This window comes from Macaca fascicularis, chromosome 9 (genome assembly GCF_037993035.2).
Source record: "Macaca fascicularis isolate 582-1 chromosome 9, T2T-MFA8v1.1".
Lineage (NCBI taxonomy): Eukaryota > Metazoa > Chordata > Mammalia > Primates > Cercopithecidae > Macaca > Macaca fascicularis.
Genome location: NC_088383.1, coordinates 1,537,844 through 1,555,522, shown reverse-complemented (window position 1 = coordinate 1,555,522; position 17,679 = coordinate 1,537,844). Strand labels below are relative to the sequence as shown.

General features: G+C 50.0%; 1 protein-coding gene across 1 annotated transcript in view; it reads left to right on the top strand.

Annotated features, from left to right (window-relative positions):
• ADARB2 (adenosine deaminase RNA specific B2 (inactive)) overlaps positions 1 to 17,679 on the top strand; it is a 527,763-nt gene that overhangs the window by 494,639 nt on the left and 15,445 nt on the right. The window contains exon 8 of the mRNA XM_005564500.5: positions 9,544 to 9,725. Coding sequence (XP_005564557.2) covers positions 9,544 to 9,725 — 182 coding nt within the window. The remainder of the gene's footprint in view (positions 1 to 9,543; positions 9,726 to 17,679) is intronic.

The following is a 17,679-nucleotide window of genomic DNA, read 5'->3' as shown; positions in this document are numbered from 1 at the left end:
GTACAGAAAGTGCGTCCGCCAGACAAATTGGTCATTCTCTTTGCAATTTCCCTTTGATATCGATGAAAAATGATCTTTTGTATCAAAATATCTAAACAAACAACACAGCTACATTACTTCCCACCTGCAGATCAAAAGGTATGCACAGACATCACCTGTCAGATCAATAATACCTGTAATAATATTCCTGGGTGGCAGCAGACCTTCTGGGTACGGAATTCCATGAATAATAATAGATTTCACTTCACAATGTCTGTGGTAAGAGCGGTTTACAGCAAAATATGAAAGTGTGTGATAGAAACCTTGAAATTTTTACAGTGTCTTAAAATGAGCCATAAAACATTGTGGAGAAAACTTTTTTCACATTTCCTTACACATCATCTGATGTCCCCTCCGTCCTCTGTGTGGGCTTCTGGCCTCGTGGCCACAGTCGTTCAGTGCACCAGGGTATGGGAGAGCACTCGAGTTGGGGAAAGGTATGGATGTGGGTGTGGGTGACAGTGTTGTGTGGGTGTAGGTGATGGTGTGGGTGAGGCTGTAGGTGTGGGTGTGGGTGACAGTATGGGTGTGGGCCAGGCTGTAGGTGTGGGCATAGCTGACGGTGTAGGTGTGGGCATGAGTGTGGGTGATGGTGTGGGTGTGGATGTGGGTATGGGTGATGGTGTAGGTGTGGGTGATGGTGTGGGTGTGGATGTGGGTGTGGGTGATGGTGTAGGTATGGGCATGGGTGACGGTGTAGGTGTGGGTGATGGTGTGGGTGATGGTGTGGGTGTGGATGTGGGTGTGGGTGACGGTGTAGGTGTGGGTGATGGTGTGGGTGTGGATGTGGGTGTGGGTGATGGTGTAGGTGTGAGCATGGGTATGGGTGCTGCTGTGGGTGACAGTGATGGTGTAGCCACCCCACCCCTAAGGGCCGAGGCAGGTCATCCTGTGCTGATGGGGTTGTGATTCTTTCTCAGGCGCCCTCAGCGTTGCTCTGGGGATCACTGAATGAGTCTTTTGTCTCCATCCTGCATGCCTCCCGCGATGCACACCTAATGTTCTCTGCCGTTCAGAAGGATCTGTGGGTGTTGGCAGGCCACACGCCCCTCGCTGCATCTGAAATCCACTGTGGTCTCTGGGAACCCACGACTGAGCCACAGGAGGATACTCTGAGCCTGTTTGCTGGGCAGAACCCCCACTCCGCCTGCCTTGGTGCCCTGACAGCACTGATCACTCATCAGGCTCCGGGTGCCCCAGCAGAGAAAGCTGTAGGCCAAGCCCCTGCTCAGAAGCCCCTCTTCTGGGCCAAGGGCCTGTGACCATCTTGTCTCCCATGACAAATCAGGCCCTCCCTGTGGCACTTAGAACTGTGTCCTCACATCTCAGGGGCTCCACAGACACCACTGACTTGATGATTACGTAACCACTTAGAGCCCAAGGGTGCTGCCTGGTCGCTAAGACCAGCCCCGAGCAAATGGCCTGATGTGCAGCCGGGCCCACTGGGGGTCCAGGCCATGAGAGGATGCTCTAGAGTCCCAGGTCCCTGAGGCATCTCAGTCTGCCCAGGGCCTCGTGCTGATGCAAAGGGGCTGAGGGAGCAGGAAGGCGAGACGATAGGAGGCAGGGACAGAGCCCAGTACGGGGCCCAGTTGCCTGCACCTGAGTGCTGGGGCCAGGGACAGACGCGTCCAGGTGTCCTTGGCCTCCTCTGTGACCTCAGGGGCAGTGGGTGCTCGGAGGACAGGGATCCTGGGGGGTGGCACCAGCCACACGCTCCCAGGGGAAGCACGACCTTGCAGATGCCTTTCAGACTCTGGCCTCCAGTACTGGGGGAACATCCCTGTTTCAGGCCATCCCACAGCAGCCCTAGGGGGCCGGCACTGGCAGGCGAGAGAAATCACCCATTCAGTCTTCAGGAAATCAGAGAACAGATACAGTCGCAGTAAACTCGATTCCTAAAATCCTACCACCACCAGAGCCCTGGGAAGACGGTGGAACTGCAGAAAGTGGGTGGTTTCCCAGGTCAATGAGAACTGACCCGCAAATCCACAAGTGAAGGCTGAGGAGCGCCCTGGAGACCAAACCCTGCCCCTATGTGGGACGCCGCAGGCCTAACAGTCCCGTCCTGAAGGCCTGTGGACGCGGCCTGTTTTTCCAGCTCTGTGGAGCCAGGCTACGCTCTCACTAACAGCCAGACCCCAGGCTCCTGAAAGAACGGGGAAAACCGCAGAGGTGCTTTTAGCTTTTGTCTCTAAGAATCAAACATTGAGTGGCATATAAAAAATCTAAATCTCCTGGAACTAATGTGCCTTCAGATATGGTTTCTAATTTTAAGTACCTGAGCTTGATTATTGATCACAATGTGTCTTTAAATGAGCAGATTAAAACTTTCTCCATGAAAATGAACCGTAAGAAATTACAGCTGCTCTCTGGGGAATATGGCACTGGCTGATTTCTAAATCTAAATTTTAGCCTGTGCAGAGCTCCGTCTCCCCCCACCTAGAGATCGGTGGCTCAATGTTCCCTCAGCAAGAGCTTCTCGCGCCTCCTCTTGGCCACCCGGCCCGCCTGGGAACAATTCTGACGCCTTCCTCCATGATTTGTTGACTCCACTGAGGTCAAATGAGTGTTGTTCATTGTTCTAATCTCAGAGTGCAGGTCCTTCCTAACAGAACTGCTTTTAAACACCGAACCCAAAGTTCCCCCAGTCTGGTTTAAAAATATTTTTACTCCTTTTAAAATATGCATTGTATAGATTGAGACGAAGTCTCACTCTTGTCACCCAGGCTGGAATGCAGTGGCACGATCCTGGCTCACTGCAGCCTCTGCCTCCCAGGTTCAAGCGATTCTCTGTCTCAGCCTCCCAAGTAGCTGGGATTACAGGCACCGCCACCACTCCTGTCTAATTTTTGTATTTTTAATAGAGACAGGGTTTCGCCATGTTGGCCAGGCTGGTCTCAAACTCCTGACCTCAAGTGATCCACCCACCTCAGCTTCCCAAAGTGCTGGGATTACAGGGGTGAGCCACCGCACCTGGCCTTAAGTGACATTTTATAACACCTCTAGTGAGGAAAGAAGCAGTGATCAATTCGCTAACACTTACCAAACACAAAAAGTAATAATGGAAGAATCCGCAGCCCCGCTGCCGCCGCGGCTCTGCCCTCCTGCACCAGCACCACCGACCTCCGCAGCTCCGCCCTCCTGCACCAGCACCACCGACCTCCGCGGCTCCGCCCTCCTGCACCAGCACCACTGACCTCAGCCACAGTTCCCAAGATCAGAGCCCAGTTCCTGGGGGGGACCCTGCCCAGATGCTTGGAGACGGCAGAGGGTGACAAGCCCAGCATCTGCAAGGTAAGACTTGGAACTCCAGTCAGGGGACAAGAGAAAACACGAGCCGGGCTGAGTGGGGACCTGGGACGCTCGGCAATGACCCAGACAGCGTGGACGCTGCCAACCCAACACAGAGACACGGAGATGGAGGCAAAGGGCTGAGGCCTGAGTCACAAGGCGTCATCTCATGGCCGCCGTCTTCACAGAAGGAACCAAAGGTCCCCGGGCTGAGTGAAAGTGTCCTCTGTCCCCAGAACCAAGAGGCCCCACCGCAGGACTCTCAGACCGCACAGGCCCGAAGAGGAGACGCCGCATGTCCCAGAAACCATCCTCCCAGTGGGAAAGCGTGGCCCCCGCACAGGTGGCCGAGGTGAGGAGGAATCGTCAGGACCCGGGAATGGAGAGACGTGCCTGGGGATCATCCTCTTCGCTCTCGTGCTGAGGAATTTTACGTTTTACCAGCGTGTTGCAGGTAGACTTGGCTGGAGAAGTTGTATCAAGAAAAAGTGTGTTTTTCAGATAGGTTTTTAAGGAGAGAAATGAGACATGTGTGGCCTGGAAGTAATTTACTGGAAATAATTGGAAGCGGCTGAATATCCCACCCACCCCACCTGACCCCAGCTGCCCTGTGTCCCCACCTCACCCCAACGGGCTGCCCCGTGACCCCACCTGACCCCAGCGGGCTGCCCCGTGACCCCACCTGACCCCAGCGGGCTGCCCCGTGCCCCCACCTGACCCCAGCGGGCTGCCCTGTGTCCCCGGATGCCTCACACCCCAAACGTCAGCAGTCAGGACGGCGTCCACCCAGTCTTGGTCCATCCCGGCCACTGCGGCAGAACATGCTGGTCCGCCACAGGAATTTGCTCCTCTTGGTGCTGGAGGCTGGAGGCCAAGGTCTCGGCTCCAGCGGTTTCCGTGTCTGGTGAGGCTTCCCAGGTGGTAACAGCGCCCTGTGCCATGTCCTCCCACGGTGGAAGGGGCTGGGGGGCACTCTGGGAGGTGAGGATTCTATGTGAATTTTTGGGAACACGAGCAATCGGACCACAGAGCCTGGGGGTGTGCACTGTGCTCCCTTCCCCTTGGCCTGACCTGTGTGAGCTCCTGGGGAAGCTGCGGGCAGCCCAAAGACCCCTCAGGCTGTGCCACGGACTCCGGTGAGTTGTCTCCTGCTGTGAAGCAAACCACCCCAAAACCCTAGGGCCACCTAAAGTCTGTTGCAGGTGGCCCTAAAACAACAAGGCCCTCGTGTACTCCCAAGCCCTCCCTTTGAGCTCGGGGGCTGGCTCACTTCATCCCCACGTGGCACCAGCCGAGGCAGCCCCCAGGCAGCAGGGACCCTTTCCTGGCAGATCAGCTGGGGTGGGTGGAGGCCCTGGATCTGCTTCACGGACTCAGGAGTCTCTGCAGAATGGCAGCCGGGACCTGAGGGAGCACCCAGGAGGTCAGAGGACCCAGTCCCAGGTGGCATCATCCCACTGCCTCGGGCTGAGACGTCCCAAGCTGCAGAGGCTCAGGGCAGGTGCAGGCCCACCCTGTGGGTGTCCCGGTCACGCTGAGGAAGAGCCTGTGGGGTGGGGTCGCTGAGAGCCCAGATGGGTTGTCTCCACCGTTGAACACAACACAGCTGCTGGTGAAGGGACAAACTGTCCATCAGCTTCCTCCTACGCTTCAGGCACCTCCATCTGCACACCAGACCGGTGCTCAGCAGTGCCAGGAGATTTAAACCACAGGCACCTGAGGGCCAGGGCAGGGGCAGCCCAGCAGGAGGCAGCCATAATGATGCTGGACACAAGGAGGGGACCTTGGAGGGGACAGCGTGAGAGCCCGGTGTTTTTAGAGCAGTCACAAGCGTCCTACGTGATGTGATGGTCGAGGCCAGCAGGAGCCGGTGAGGGGCAGAGGGTCCATGCGGCAGAAGGTGCAGATGGGGCAGCTGTGGCCTCCTGGCCCTGAGGGCGTCCCAGCGAGCCAGGCCTGCCGCAGAGGCACAGGAGCTGTGGGACCCATGGTCAGGCAGGCCAGGGTGTCAAGAATGCACCCTCATTTATGTAACCAGTTCCCTGTTAAGACGCACTTAGGTGATTTCCCGTTTCTGTTTTGCCGCGCTTTGTCTGCTTTGCAATTACAAACAGCCCCTTCAAGACCGGCCCTATGCGTACATCAGGCATTCCACCGAGAATGCAGATGCTGGGTGAATTCCTAGCAGGCCTGCTGTTGAGTCAAAAGGCTGTTGGCTTCTCTTTCACCTAGAAAGGCCCCAGAATAGGTCTGAGTGGCCTGGAAATGGGGTGGGGCCTGTATGCAGAGACGTCTGGGACTTATTACCTGTCTTGGCAAAAGGTGGGAGGAAGAAAGTGTGAGACAGGGTTTGGGGGTGGGGTGTGGAGGAAGGGAAATGTCACCCCCAGACCGGCCAGAGATTCGTCTGTCTCCTGTGCTCTTCCAATGCCTTGAGAGGTAGATACGGCGACTGTGACCCTAGAACCAGCCCGGAGATGGTGGGCCTCGAACTGAGCAGCCTCAGAGCCACCTGGAGGCTCCTTGGAGCGCCAGGCCCCACCCCAGAGTTCACGAGCCGGCAACCCCGGGGTGCAGCCAGGAACCTGCATTTCTATCAAGTTCTCAGGTGATGCTCCATGGCTGGCCCAGGCACCCCACTTTGAGGACCACTGAGAAGACAGTCGCTCAGAGCAGCAAGAGAGGGGTCAAGGGAGGCCCTGCGGACCAGCATCATGACCTAACTGGTACCTGACTGTGTTGGTGCCAAATGTGCCGCTTCGCTGCCGACGTCCTCAACCCCGGCTCCCATGAGAATCACGTGGGCGGCACCGCGAAAGCTGATGGCCGCACTGACTCCCCAGTCACACCAAAATCCCTGGGGCAGCCAGGTCTCTGGAGATCCTCAAAGCTCCCAGACGATCCCACAGCAGGCCTGAGAGCCGGCCCTGCAGAGCTGCGGAGGCCAGGCCGGGTGGTAGCTGAGGACTTTGCCGCAGGCTTCATGTAACTCCTCACAGGTCACATCACAGAGGAAAACCAAAGCGTCCAAAACAGGCAAGGGCGGTCCTGTTCCCTGCCTGACGCCGGCACGCCTGCAGGGACAGCCTGAGGTGTCGTCAGCACACCAGAGACCTGTCCCTCCTTCCACTGTGGCCTGGAGGCCGCTGCCTGGACTGAGAGAACGGGTTGCATCTCCCGGCTAAAGAACGGCAGCCTTTTTCCAAGACCTTCCCCGCGGATCTGTGGTATTTCAGTGATTGACAAATGGACAAAAATATATTTATTTAGGGATTATCTATATTGAAAACTAGACATGGGTTTTTTCCCTCTGTCAACATTGCAGTAATATCGGCTATTTGAACAAAAGGAGAGGCGTTTTTCCATTCAATCCTGAGTGCTGAAAATTCTCCAGCTGATATTCAGAAAGACATTTGGTTTTATTGATCACGTTAGCTGAGTAAGTTTAAACTCTGGTAGCCAGGCAAGGAGAAGGTTGATTTCCTCTTTATTGTAAAGGCTATTAGGTGGGAACCAGATAGAGAAGTTCTTTGTCTTCCGACGGTCCTGCAGCATCACAGCCACGCACATACGTTCCGGAAGTTTTGTTCAAAGCCCCTGCTCTGATGGCGTCTAACACTGAGGCGTCTCTTCCAGGAATCCCAATTTTACTCTTTAACTGGTGGCTTATTTCAAGAAGGTGCTTTGTCACAGATGGTGGAAATGTACTTTTCCCTGCTTTAATTTATAAGACATTTTAAGACTGAGAATTAACAGGCTCACTGGGACACAGAACCTGGAGCCCTGGGCCCCACACCGGTGTTTCCTGGGCTTTGTTTTCCGGCATCTCCAAATCTGAGGAGGGGCATCTCACACCCCGAGGAGGGCCACACTGCTGAATCTCCTCCCAGCTTTTGGTCTGTCCTCCGGTCTCAGAGTCAAAGGAACAAGCCAAATCCCTCAATTGCTCCTCAAAAACGTCGGCATTGGCCGGACGCGGTGACTCACGCCTGTGATCCCAGCACTGTAGGAGGCCAAGGTCGGTGGATGGCTTGAGCCCAGGAGTTCGAGACCAGCCTGGGCAACACAGCAAGACTCTGCCTCTATGACAAATACAAAACAATTAGGCTGCAGCGAGCTACGGCTGCACCACTTGCACCACCATACTCCAGCCTGGGTGACAGAGTGAGACCCTGTCTAAAAAAAACACACAAAGACCAGGTTCAGTGGCTGACACTTGTAATCCCCACACTTAAGGAGGCCGAGGTAGGAGGATCGCTTGAGCCCAGGAGTTCAAGACCAACCTGGGCAATATGGCAAAACCATGTCTCTATTTAAAAAAAAAAAACACACAGAAAACACAGCCATTGTTCCCTGAAAGAAAAGCTCAATTACAAAAAATTTCCTTTCCCAGGATTTGTTGCTATTCTCTGACTTATCAGTGAACATCAAGGAAAAGATTGACTCTCAAGAGCCACCATCTGAGATCCAGGCAGACACGCTGTGGAATCTGTGGAATGAAGGTCCTTGGTGACAGGTGCTCTGTGGCCTCCGACCATCCGAGATCCAGGCAGACACGCTGTGGAATCTGTGGAATGAAGGTCCTCGGTGACAGGTGCTCTGTGGCCTCCGACCATACGAGATCCAGGCAGACACGCTGTGGAATGAAGGTCCTTGGTGACAGGCGCTCTGTGGCCTCCGACCGTCTGAGATCCAGGCAGACACGCTGTGGAATGAAGGTCCTTGGTGACAGGTGCTCTGTGGCCTCCGACCATCCAACATCCAGGCAGACACGCTGTGGAATGAAGGTCCTCAATGACAGGCACTCTGTGGCCTCTGTCTCGTCCTACCCTTCAGAGTGCCCAACCTTGCCCCCGTGGTAGAAGCTCGCGCATCCAGCGGCCAGCCCTTCCCTTACTTTCTGGGAGAAACACCGTGCCTTGTAGAAATGACCACAATATTTTTTTAAATGAAGTTATGCAAATCTGATAGACTGAAGTAAATGTTTCATAAAACCAATGACTGTTTAAATTGTAGGACTAAATTGTTTGTATATAAATATTACCTTTTATATTCCATTTGAGTTTTATGTAGATGAGCACATTACTTTAATGACCTGCATTTGCGGAGGGAGAGAGGGAGAGCAGCTCCCCGAAACCCCCACCAGCCAGATGGCTGCCTTTTCTTGCATGAGATTAAAAGATGTTTCTCATTCACGGAGATGCTTCTGAGGCAAATTAATATCGCTGGCTAAATTGCTTGTGTTTTTGGAATAAAATTTAAAGAGAACTTTTTAAAGCAATTGGTGTCACAGGTTCTCAGAGAAGATTACTCTCCAGGTAGATTCAGTAATTAATGGAAAGAATTCTGTGTTAATTGACTGCTTCAGGAAGGGAAATGTAATGACTCCTTATTAATCATGAAAAGAGACGCTGCATGCGGGGACGGCAGTAATTGCTCTAACAGTGGAGAAATGTTAATTAATGAAAAGAACAATGATGTAAGAAATTAGCTGCATAACACTTGCTGCTGAAGGAGGTAGGATTTTAAGCACATTATTTAGAGTGGAAACCACAGAATGTTGCCTTGAAAAACACACACTCTTGCCACCCAAATTTAAGGGGGAAACCTGTCAATGCTCTCGGCATTTTTGCTTGAGGAAGCAAAAACATTCACCCCAGAGCTATATTTATTTCAAACAAAATGGCCTTGTTGTTCATCTCCAATCCGGGCTTCTGAAACCAAAATCATCCCCAGACCAAAACAAGGTCATATATTAATGTAATTTCAACACATTAGGTCATTTTGACTGCTAAGGACAAAGGGAGTACAAAGTATTTTTCCCTAAACTGAAACAAATTCCATTTATAATATTTCCCAGCTAATATAAAGAAAAATTCAGATTCACTTTCGGGACAGAGTATCTTTTTTAAAAAATCTAATTTTAAGTCCCAGAGAGAACCTAACAGCTTCCACTCTAACGACCCATTTTCAGAAAAGGGAGCAGCATTTGTTAGCACACAGGGGCCCGCGGAGCCCAGCCCCAGGCGACAGTGTCCCCAGAGCCCCCGTGATGGCTGGGTTGAGTCTGGGGCACTCCCAGCGAGCCCCCCCAGGTCTGCACGATGGAGAAAGTGACAGGCCCTCAGGACCAGGCTGCAGAGGGGCGGAGAGGACCGGGCTCCCTGGGCTCCCGGCTGGGGCCCCGCTGACCGCTGGCTCTCCCCACAGGTGGAACGTCCTGGGGCTTCAGGGCGCGCTCCTGTCCCACTTCGTGGAGCCCGTGTACCTGCAGAGCATCGTGGTGGGCAGCCTGCACCACACGGGCCACCTCGCACGCGTCATGAGCCACCGCATGGAGGGTGTCGGCCAGCTGCCCGCCTCCTACCGGCACAACCGGCCTCTCCTCAGCGGTAAGAACCCTCATCCCGGGGGCCCTCCGCCTCCTTCCCACCACCAGGCCAGACGCAGCTGTGCCCGGCGGTGCCATCCCCGGCAGACTGCACCCATGTTGGCTAGTGGCAATTTATGATTTAATAGGCAAAGTCCTACGATTTTAAAAAGGAAAACTGATGAGAGGTTTCAGCGTCTCTCTGCATATAGCAACAGGCCAGGTCTTGACGTGAATTCACGACTGTGTGACGATGCTGTTTTCAGAATGGGTCGTGGTGCTCTTTTCACAGCGGTGTCTAAAGGAGCCCTGAAAACAGAATCGCTAGTGCTGGGCTCACCGGAGAGGCCCCACCAGCCCGCCCACAGGAGGCGATGCTGAGGAAGAGCCAGGTGGGCGAGGAGGGGCAGGGAGAGGGGGCACGAGGCCCACACGGCGGAGCGGGTCTTCGGGACCCAGGGCCCCGGGCCCTCCGCACCCTTCAGAGGCTGCAAGGTGACTCCGCAAGCACTGGGCCGGCTCCGCACCAGGGTTCCCCACAGCCCAGATGTCCTCAGAGACCCGAGCCTCCCGGAGCCTCCACTTCCCCACGTTACCTGGGGCCTGCCCGGGCTGCCTGGCACACAGCCAGTTGCAAGGATGAAGAGTCCCCTGGCAGCTGTGAGGTGCCCTAGAAAGACGGGGGAGAGGTCTTGGGAGGGTTTTGTGAAGGACACACTGACCGGGGGCGACTCCCTGCCTTTCACGGGAAGGACAGGAAGCCGGGGGAGGGTTCCCCAATCGCTGCCAGCCTCGTGCTGGGCTTGCAGACCACCAGGTCTTTGAGTCGGCCTCCCTTGCTGGAGTGGGAGAGCTCTCTGAAGGGCCTCGCTGTGGCAGAATCAGGCAGATATGTGGGGGGAACAGAGAAAACCTGTGCCCCAGCAAGGAGCGCGACACCACGGGCTTGGCAGGGTTAGGTCTTAAACCAAATCACCGGAAAGAGAAAGCAGGACGATAAAAGAGTGGTGTCCTGCTGCAGCTGAGAGTCACTGGACCTAGGATTTCTTCCCAGGACTCTAAACCTGCTCAAATGATAAGATCGGGGTTAAACAGGGATTCGTGGAGGCAGGAGTGGGAGCTTTTTTGGGAATAAATAATTTGTGAAAAGCACCTAACTGTGCTGCTCGATTTTCACACCAGCCAATGACAAAGGTTATTATCTCTGTCTTTTTATTTTTTTATTGAGACAGGGTCTCTCTCTGTCGCCCAGGCTGGAGCGCAGTGGTGCTATCTCAGTTCACTGTAACCTCCGCCTCCCAGGTTCAAACAATCCGTGTGCCTCAGGTTCCTGAGTAGCTGGGGCCACAGGCGTGCACCATCACACCCGGCTAAATTTTGTATTTTTGGTAGAAATGGGGTTTTACCATGTTGGCCAGGCTGAACTCCTGGGCTCAAGTGATCCACCCGTCTCAGCCTCTCAAAGTGTTGGGATTATAGGCGTGAGCCACGGTGCCCAGCCCCTCTGTTGTCTTAATGTGGGATGGGAAGAGACTCAGAAATTCAACACCTCGCCCAAACCCCTCATCAGTAGGGAGCAAGGACTTGAACTCAGCTCTGATTGGCGGTAAACCCCAGTTCCTTCATCGTGCCACTCTGCATTCTGGGCAGTGTGGTGTGGTTTCTTAGGGCAGTTGTCCGTGTTTCTAATCACACAGAAACTAACAATGCGAGACAGGCCTCGCAGCAAGAGGCCGCAGCTAAGGGAGGGGTGGCCACTGCTCCCACGTCGTTGCCAAGACACCCACTGGCTGCCGTCTCCCAGCAGGCGAGGGCCTAAAGGTGCGCCTCCAAGTCACAGTCCGTACAACTCTATGCGTTGTGGAAATGGCCAATCACTGCAGTGAGTCTGGACCCAGTCTCAACCTCTTTCTTGCTTTCCTGTTTCCTGTGGTTCTTTCCCCTATTTTTCCTTAAAACAGTGACGACTACTTACTCACTGTGGTTGAACAGAAAAAACTGCTCTGGAGTGGGCCCCAAAAAGCCCTGGAATCACCGGTTTGGAACTCAAAGCAAGTGCTCCCGCGCTGCGGGCCCTCGGTGCAGTTCTTAGATTTCAGAGTTAAACCTGAGAGGATTTTCACCTGTTTGACGAGTGGCCCCTGTGATCTTTTTCTGTGCGTTTTCCTTAGACCATCCTCGTTCTGTGTCCAGCGCCTAGTGAAGGGCTTACTTAAGTTTGCGCAGCACAAGGAAATACAGACGACAAATGCAACCGCGTCCTCCCCAAGTCACCATCAACGGAGCAGGTTTTGCCTCCCTGGGCTCTGGCGTGTCACCCTCGGCAGCCAGTCTCCCAGTGCTGATTTTCAATCATGTGTCCATCTGGGAACATGTCAACATAAATAAAAACAGGAATTTTGAATCCTAAGTGTGAACACAGTGAATTTTAGAAAACGCAATTAGAGAAATTCAGATCCACCTAACATCATTGAGCAGCACAGATAATGGCCAAGCCCGAGAGACACCTGTCTGCTTCCGATCCCAGGTGGCACCTGCCTACTCCTGATCCCAGGTGGCACCTGCCACACCACAGCCAGCGCAGCCTAAATATTTCAACCTCCATTTACATGCTTATTGGGAATCTGGTTTTTATTATTTTGGAGATGCAAATGAGCCTAAATGTTGGTATCTTGCCTGCACGCAACCCCTAAGCTGTCCCTGCATTGTTCTTGATGGACATTTAAAAACCAATCATGCAAATTTTGAAAGGAAATCATCAGAATTTCTTGCACCAAAAGAGAAAGAGATCTTGCATAGGGATAATAATAAAAAGCCCCCTCAAATAAGCAAATGAAGTTTGCTTGAAGCTTCCCTCAAGGTCAGTTTGCAGAATTGCCTTAGAAGATGAAGCTTATGTATTAGCAGAATGAGGCTGGGCAATTTAGATATGGCTAAATCAGCTCTGAGTTAAAAAGAAGCAGCCAAGCTGAAAAAGATACCCTTACTCACACAGTCACAGGATGCATATTAACGTTCTTGAAGGATATACTTGAAAAATTCTGCACTTACCAATCTAAACCTACGGCAAAACTCCAGGACCAGAAGCCCATTTCAAGGCTGTCTCAAACCCTGAATCCTTCAGCAAAAGTTGCATTATTTCCTGAGTACAGATAGCCTAAAGGAGTTTGCCCTTGGTCCTTCTCAGTGAATTCAGTAAGATGAACAAAATGATGGGCACAGTAATTAATAAAAATCTATGCTTTGATTAATCATCCTTTTAGGAAAAAGTGAGATGAAAGAGCCACTTTGACAGCCTGTTCCACCAAGCTGAGGATATATGCTTCTCCGAGCTTTCAATATCAAGGCTAAATTTTTATTTCTCTTCATCAAGGAAAAAAACAAAAAACAAAAGGGAAAAAATCAGGGTAGGATAAATTCGTTGTTTGTGTTAATGGCATATTTAACAGATATGTTGTCAATGATTAATTTCTTAGTCCACACTGAAGATAAAACTGTGATTATTTTTATAGCCCACCTCAAGGTCTTGGCAATGAACATGAAATCTGAGAGATGGACCCAGAGAATTGACTGTTAGAACCGTGACTTGTTTAAGACTCCTGGTTTATGTTCATTTGATGAACATTGCAGTGCTGGTGATAAAATAGAGGAGAACACGGGCTGTCTTCCTTCACAGCACACATGTTCCTGGAGTCATGAAAATGGCCAGCTGGAGCGTCCGAAGCCCTTTCAGGTGTCCATGTTTCACAGTAACCCCATTTGTCAGAAAGAAGTTTGATACTTACTGAAATGTGTACCAATACTAGCTTATGAATTTTGCCCAATGCTACCTATTTTTGGCATTCAAAGTATCTCTCTGTTGCCATTTATGTCCATATTTTTTTATGAGTCCAGATTTTCAAAATGTTATCACACTGAGTTGAAGAAACTTCTATGGAGTATCAGGCCTCTTTAATTCAGGAGAAATTTCTGAAATTAATGATCATTAAGAGTATTTTGCAAAATAACATATTAGCGAAGCAGTAGCAAATATTTTCTTGTATCCAGATGGTAAGTGATTTGCATATTATTTTTACATTAAAACAGAGGTCTATTATGGAGTAACCTACAAAAATTTTGCAAATGTTTAGTCATAAACACATAAGCTTTACAAAAATATTTTAGCAGCCTGCTGTATCTTACAGTCACTGGAGCTAGGAATTTATCCTCCTGTGCCCTTGCAGGAATTTTTGGTGGAGAAAAATTATAAATCTTGCTAGAATAATCTAAAAGCAGTCTTAGCTAAGTGCAGTGGCTCATGCCTATGATCCCAGCACTTTGGAAGGCTGAGGTGGGAGGATCACTTGAGGCCAGGAGTTTGAGACCAGCCTGGCCAACATAGCCAGACCCCATGTCTACAAAAAATAAAATAAAATAAAAACAATCCTAATATCTTTTCATGAGAACTAAAAAAGTTAGAGTCAACAAAGAACTATTTAATGAGACATTTTTATAGATTAGCACAGAACCTTCTAGGCAAATTAGATGACATATAGCTTATGATAAATTTAAAATTATTGAAAAACCTTGTTTTCATTTTCTGGAGAATCCTTTTAAAAATATTTTGTATAATAATTAATTTTCATTTAGTTTCCACCACGATCTTAAGGAATTGTTTCCCAATAGAATTTAAGCAACAAACTTAATCCCATTGCTCCTGAGAATTGTATCATTGACTCCAGGAAAATCCTTCAGTTGTCAATACGTTAAATGTATCCAACATCGAGAAATTGATCAGCATAATCCAGGCATTTGCTTAATCATTGGGCAAGTGTGTATTGATGATAAACAAAGTGGCGGGCACAGTCCCACACTGAGAATAGAGCAGTGAACAAAACAGTCAAAAATCCACCCCTCAGGGTGATTGCATTCCAGCAGGGGAGATGGACAAACAAAATATGAGTGCTTTGTCAAAAAAAAAACAAGACAAAAGGAGGATTAAAAAGTGACCCTCAGCTGTAATAAAAAGGTCAGGCGCACTCTCGGTTTGGCGAAGACACTGGCGCAGAGTCCTGGAGGAACGAGGGAATGGAGCTGGGAGAAGGACTCCCACAGGGTTTTGCGAATTGGGCAGGGTTGGGCTGAGAGTGTGGGGTAAGCAGCGGGAGAGAGAGGCTCTCTGGAAAGGCTGCAGCAGGCTTCCTCTCCCTTCTCACCAAGGGAAGATTCCAGCTGGTTTCAGGTTGCTGTTTGGTTCCCAGACCTGAAACAATCATGTAGGCCTCGCTTCGGTGGGGTTACGAAGGTGGTCGCAGGGCTAAAGGGAAAAGTGCAGACTAGGACGGTGCCGGTACCGTAAAAGTCACCTAGCCGACACCGGCATCTTAGGATGCCGGACTCTCCCCCTGTCCCCCCGCCCCCCGTGCTTTGCTGGCTGGGGGCTAGAAAGCCTCGCTCTGCTGCGGTGAGCCATACCTCCTTCAGAAGCCTCAGGCTAAGAGCACCGCCCCTCTTCTTCTGAACTGGGATCAGCCTCTCCATGGACATCCCTCATTGCTCACGGTCGCATCCCTGGAGTCAAAACTCTGAGGTTTCTCTGGCATGAAAACCTTTCAATGTCATCTCTGCCTAGATGTGCTCTCCTACCCAGGCATGCAAAGCTCTGCCATTCTGAGAGAGAAATGTTTGCCAATCACAAAACTTAACGAGAGACTAAAGACCCTTATCTTAAAAAAAAAAAAAAAAAAAAAAAAAATTCTGTGTCCGGCGTTGACAGATATAGAATGATGGTTCCCTGAAGATTCTGTAAAATTCTGGAGAATCCCACTCCCATGGGGCTGCACCGCAAACCGAGGATGGCGGGAGACATTGGCGGGGCACCTGCAATTCTCCTTGGTGGCACCAGAGAGCGAACGGGAGAGGGAAGAGTTGCCAGGCCAGGACCTGGGGAAGGACAGGGATGGGAAGTGAGATCTTCTGGTAAGAGTCCCTGGGAAGCTGAAGGGCTGAGACGTGCTTCAGCAGCCACGGGAGGCTAAGGGGGCGGGTGGGCCTGCCTCCCAGGGCCAAGGTGGGCTCAAGGCAAACAGCCCCTTACAGTGTTTACAGCTTGAAATGATCTCCACTCTTGATTTAAATTAAGATGGTCCTATTACTCATTAGTTCAAAATAACTCTACAAAAAATTTATAAATAGAATATGGCCACACACACAAAAATAAGCAGACACAGGAGATAAAACCCAAATCCAGAAGAAACAACAGGCAGCAGGACAGACACTCCAGTTTGAGTTTCAGATACAGACCCTAATATAACCACGCTCAGTAGGAGAAAGGACATTTTCTGAAGCAAGATGGAACACTTAGGGGGAGAGATGATAGCTCAGAAAAAAATAGAACCAAATAGGAATTTCAGAAATACAGAAAATAAAATAATTTGGTTAACAGAGTAAACAGAGGATGGTTTAATACCAAATAAACAGAGCGCAAGAGAGAATTAATAAATGGGAGCACAGTTCTGAAGAAAACATCCAGAATGCAGCACAGAAGGCAGAAAGGATATATGGAGGATGGATGAATAGATGATTGATAGATAGATAGACAGACAGATAGATAGATAGATAGATAGATAGATAAATAGATAGATAGATGATAGATAATAGATGATAGATAATAGATAGATGATAGAGATAGATAGATGATAGATAGATGATAGATAATAGATGATAGATAGATGGATAATAGGTAGATGATAGATAGATGATAGAGGATAGATAGATAGAGATTGATAGATATTTATTTTAAGGAATCAGCTCATCAGTCGTGTGGGCTGGCAAGTCTAAATGAACAGGGCAGGCCAGCAGGCTGGAAGTTTCAGCAGGAATGGAAGCGGCACATCTAGAGTCCACAGGCCATGTGGAGGCAGAATTTATTTTTCTTCACAGAACCTGAATCTTTGCTCTTCAGGCCTTCAGCAGATTGGATGAGGCCCAACCATGCTGCAGAGTGCAGTTACCTGCTCTATTCAAAATCTAACAAGTTAAACGTTAATAGCGTTGAACGTGCCTTCCCAGCATTACCTGGGACTGCCGGTTAATCTCACAGTTAATCTAGTTGGGTGCTCTAGCCTAACCAAGGGGACACATAAAATGAACCACCACACACAGAAAGTACGAAAGAGAGCTAAGAAAGCAGGAGAGTCTGAATGCATGTACTAAGAGTTCCAGAAAAAGAAAGAAAAAGTAATGGAACAGGAGAGAGATTTAAAGAGATCGTAACTAAGAATTTTCCAAGACAAACAAAAAGCATCCAAACGCAGATTTGAAAAGCACATTATACTCCAAGAATTTTTTTTTTAATTCTCATCTCAGTGGTTAAATTGCTGAAAAAAATCTTAAAAGCAGTCAGGTAATGAAACACAAATTCACTTCAAAGGAGCTAAATCAGACTGAAAACTGATTCTCAGAAGACAAAAAAACAATGAAATGGCATCTTTAAAATGCCGATAGAAAAACAATCTCAACTTACGATCTGATATCAAGAAAAAGTATCCTTCAAAAACGAAGGTGAGACAGCGTTTGCAGAGAAACACTGACAGAGTGTAACTCCGATGGGCTCACTCCACAGGAAACACTCAATGTGTTATTTGGGCTTAAAAAAAACGATCTCAAATGGGTAATGCGGACTGAAGAGCAATGAAAACCAGCCACACTTTTATCCAGCTTGAAACCTGGCATATTACTACATTTTGAGTACTAGGGCAGAAAAATACACAATTTGGAACAACAAAAGACCCTATTCCCCCAAAGTCCCTTTGTCCCATATCTTTTTAAATAATGGCAAGCTTTACAGAAGCCAGAAGTCATGTCATTATCAGGCTGAAAAATGAAAAATGCAGATTCTTTCCTCTGCCATGGAAATCTCACATTTTCTGAAGCCTCCTGTGAGCCTCTGTGCTTTAAACTGGGGGAACCCGAGCAGTCGTCCATCCTTGCAACTC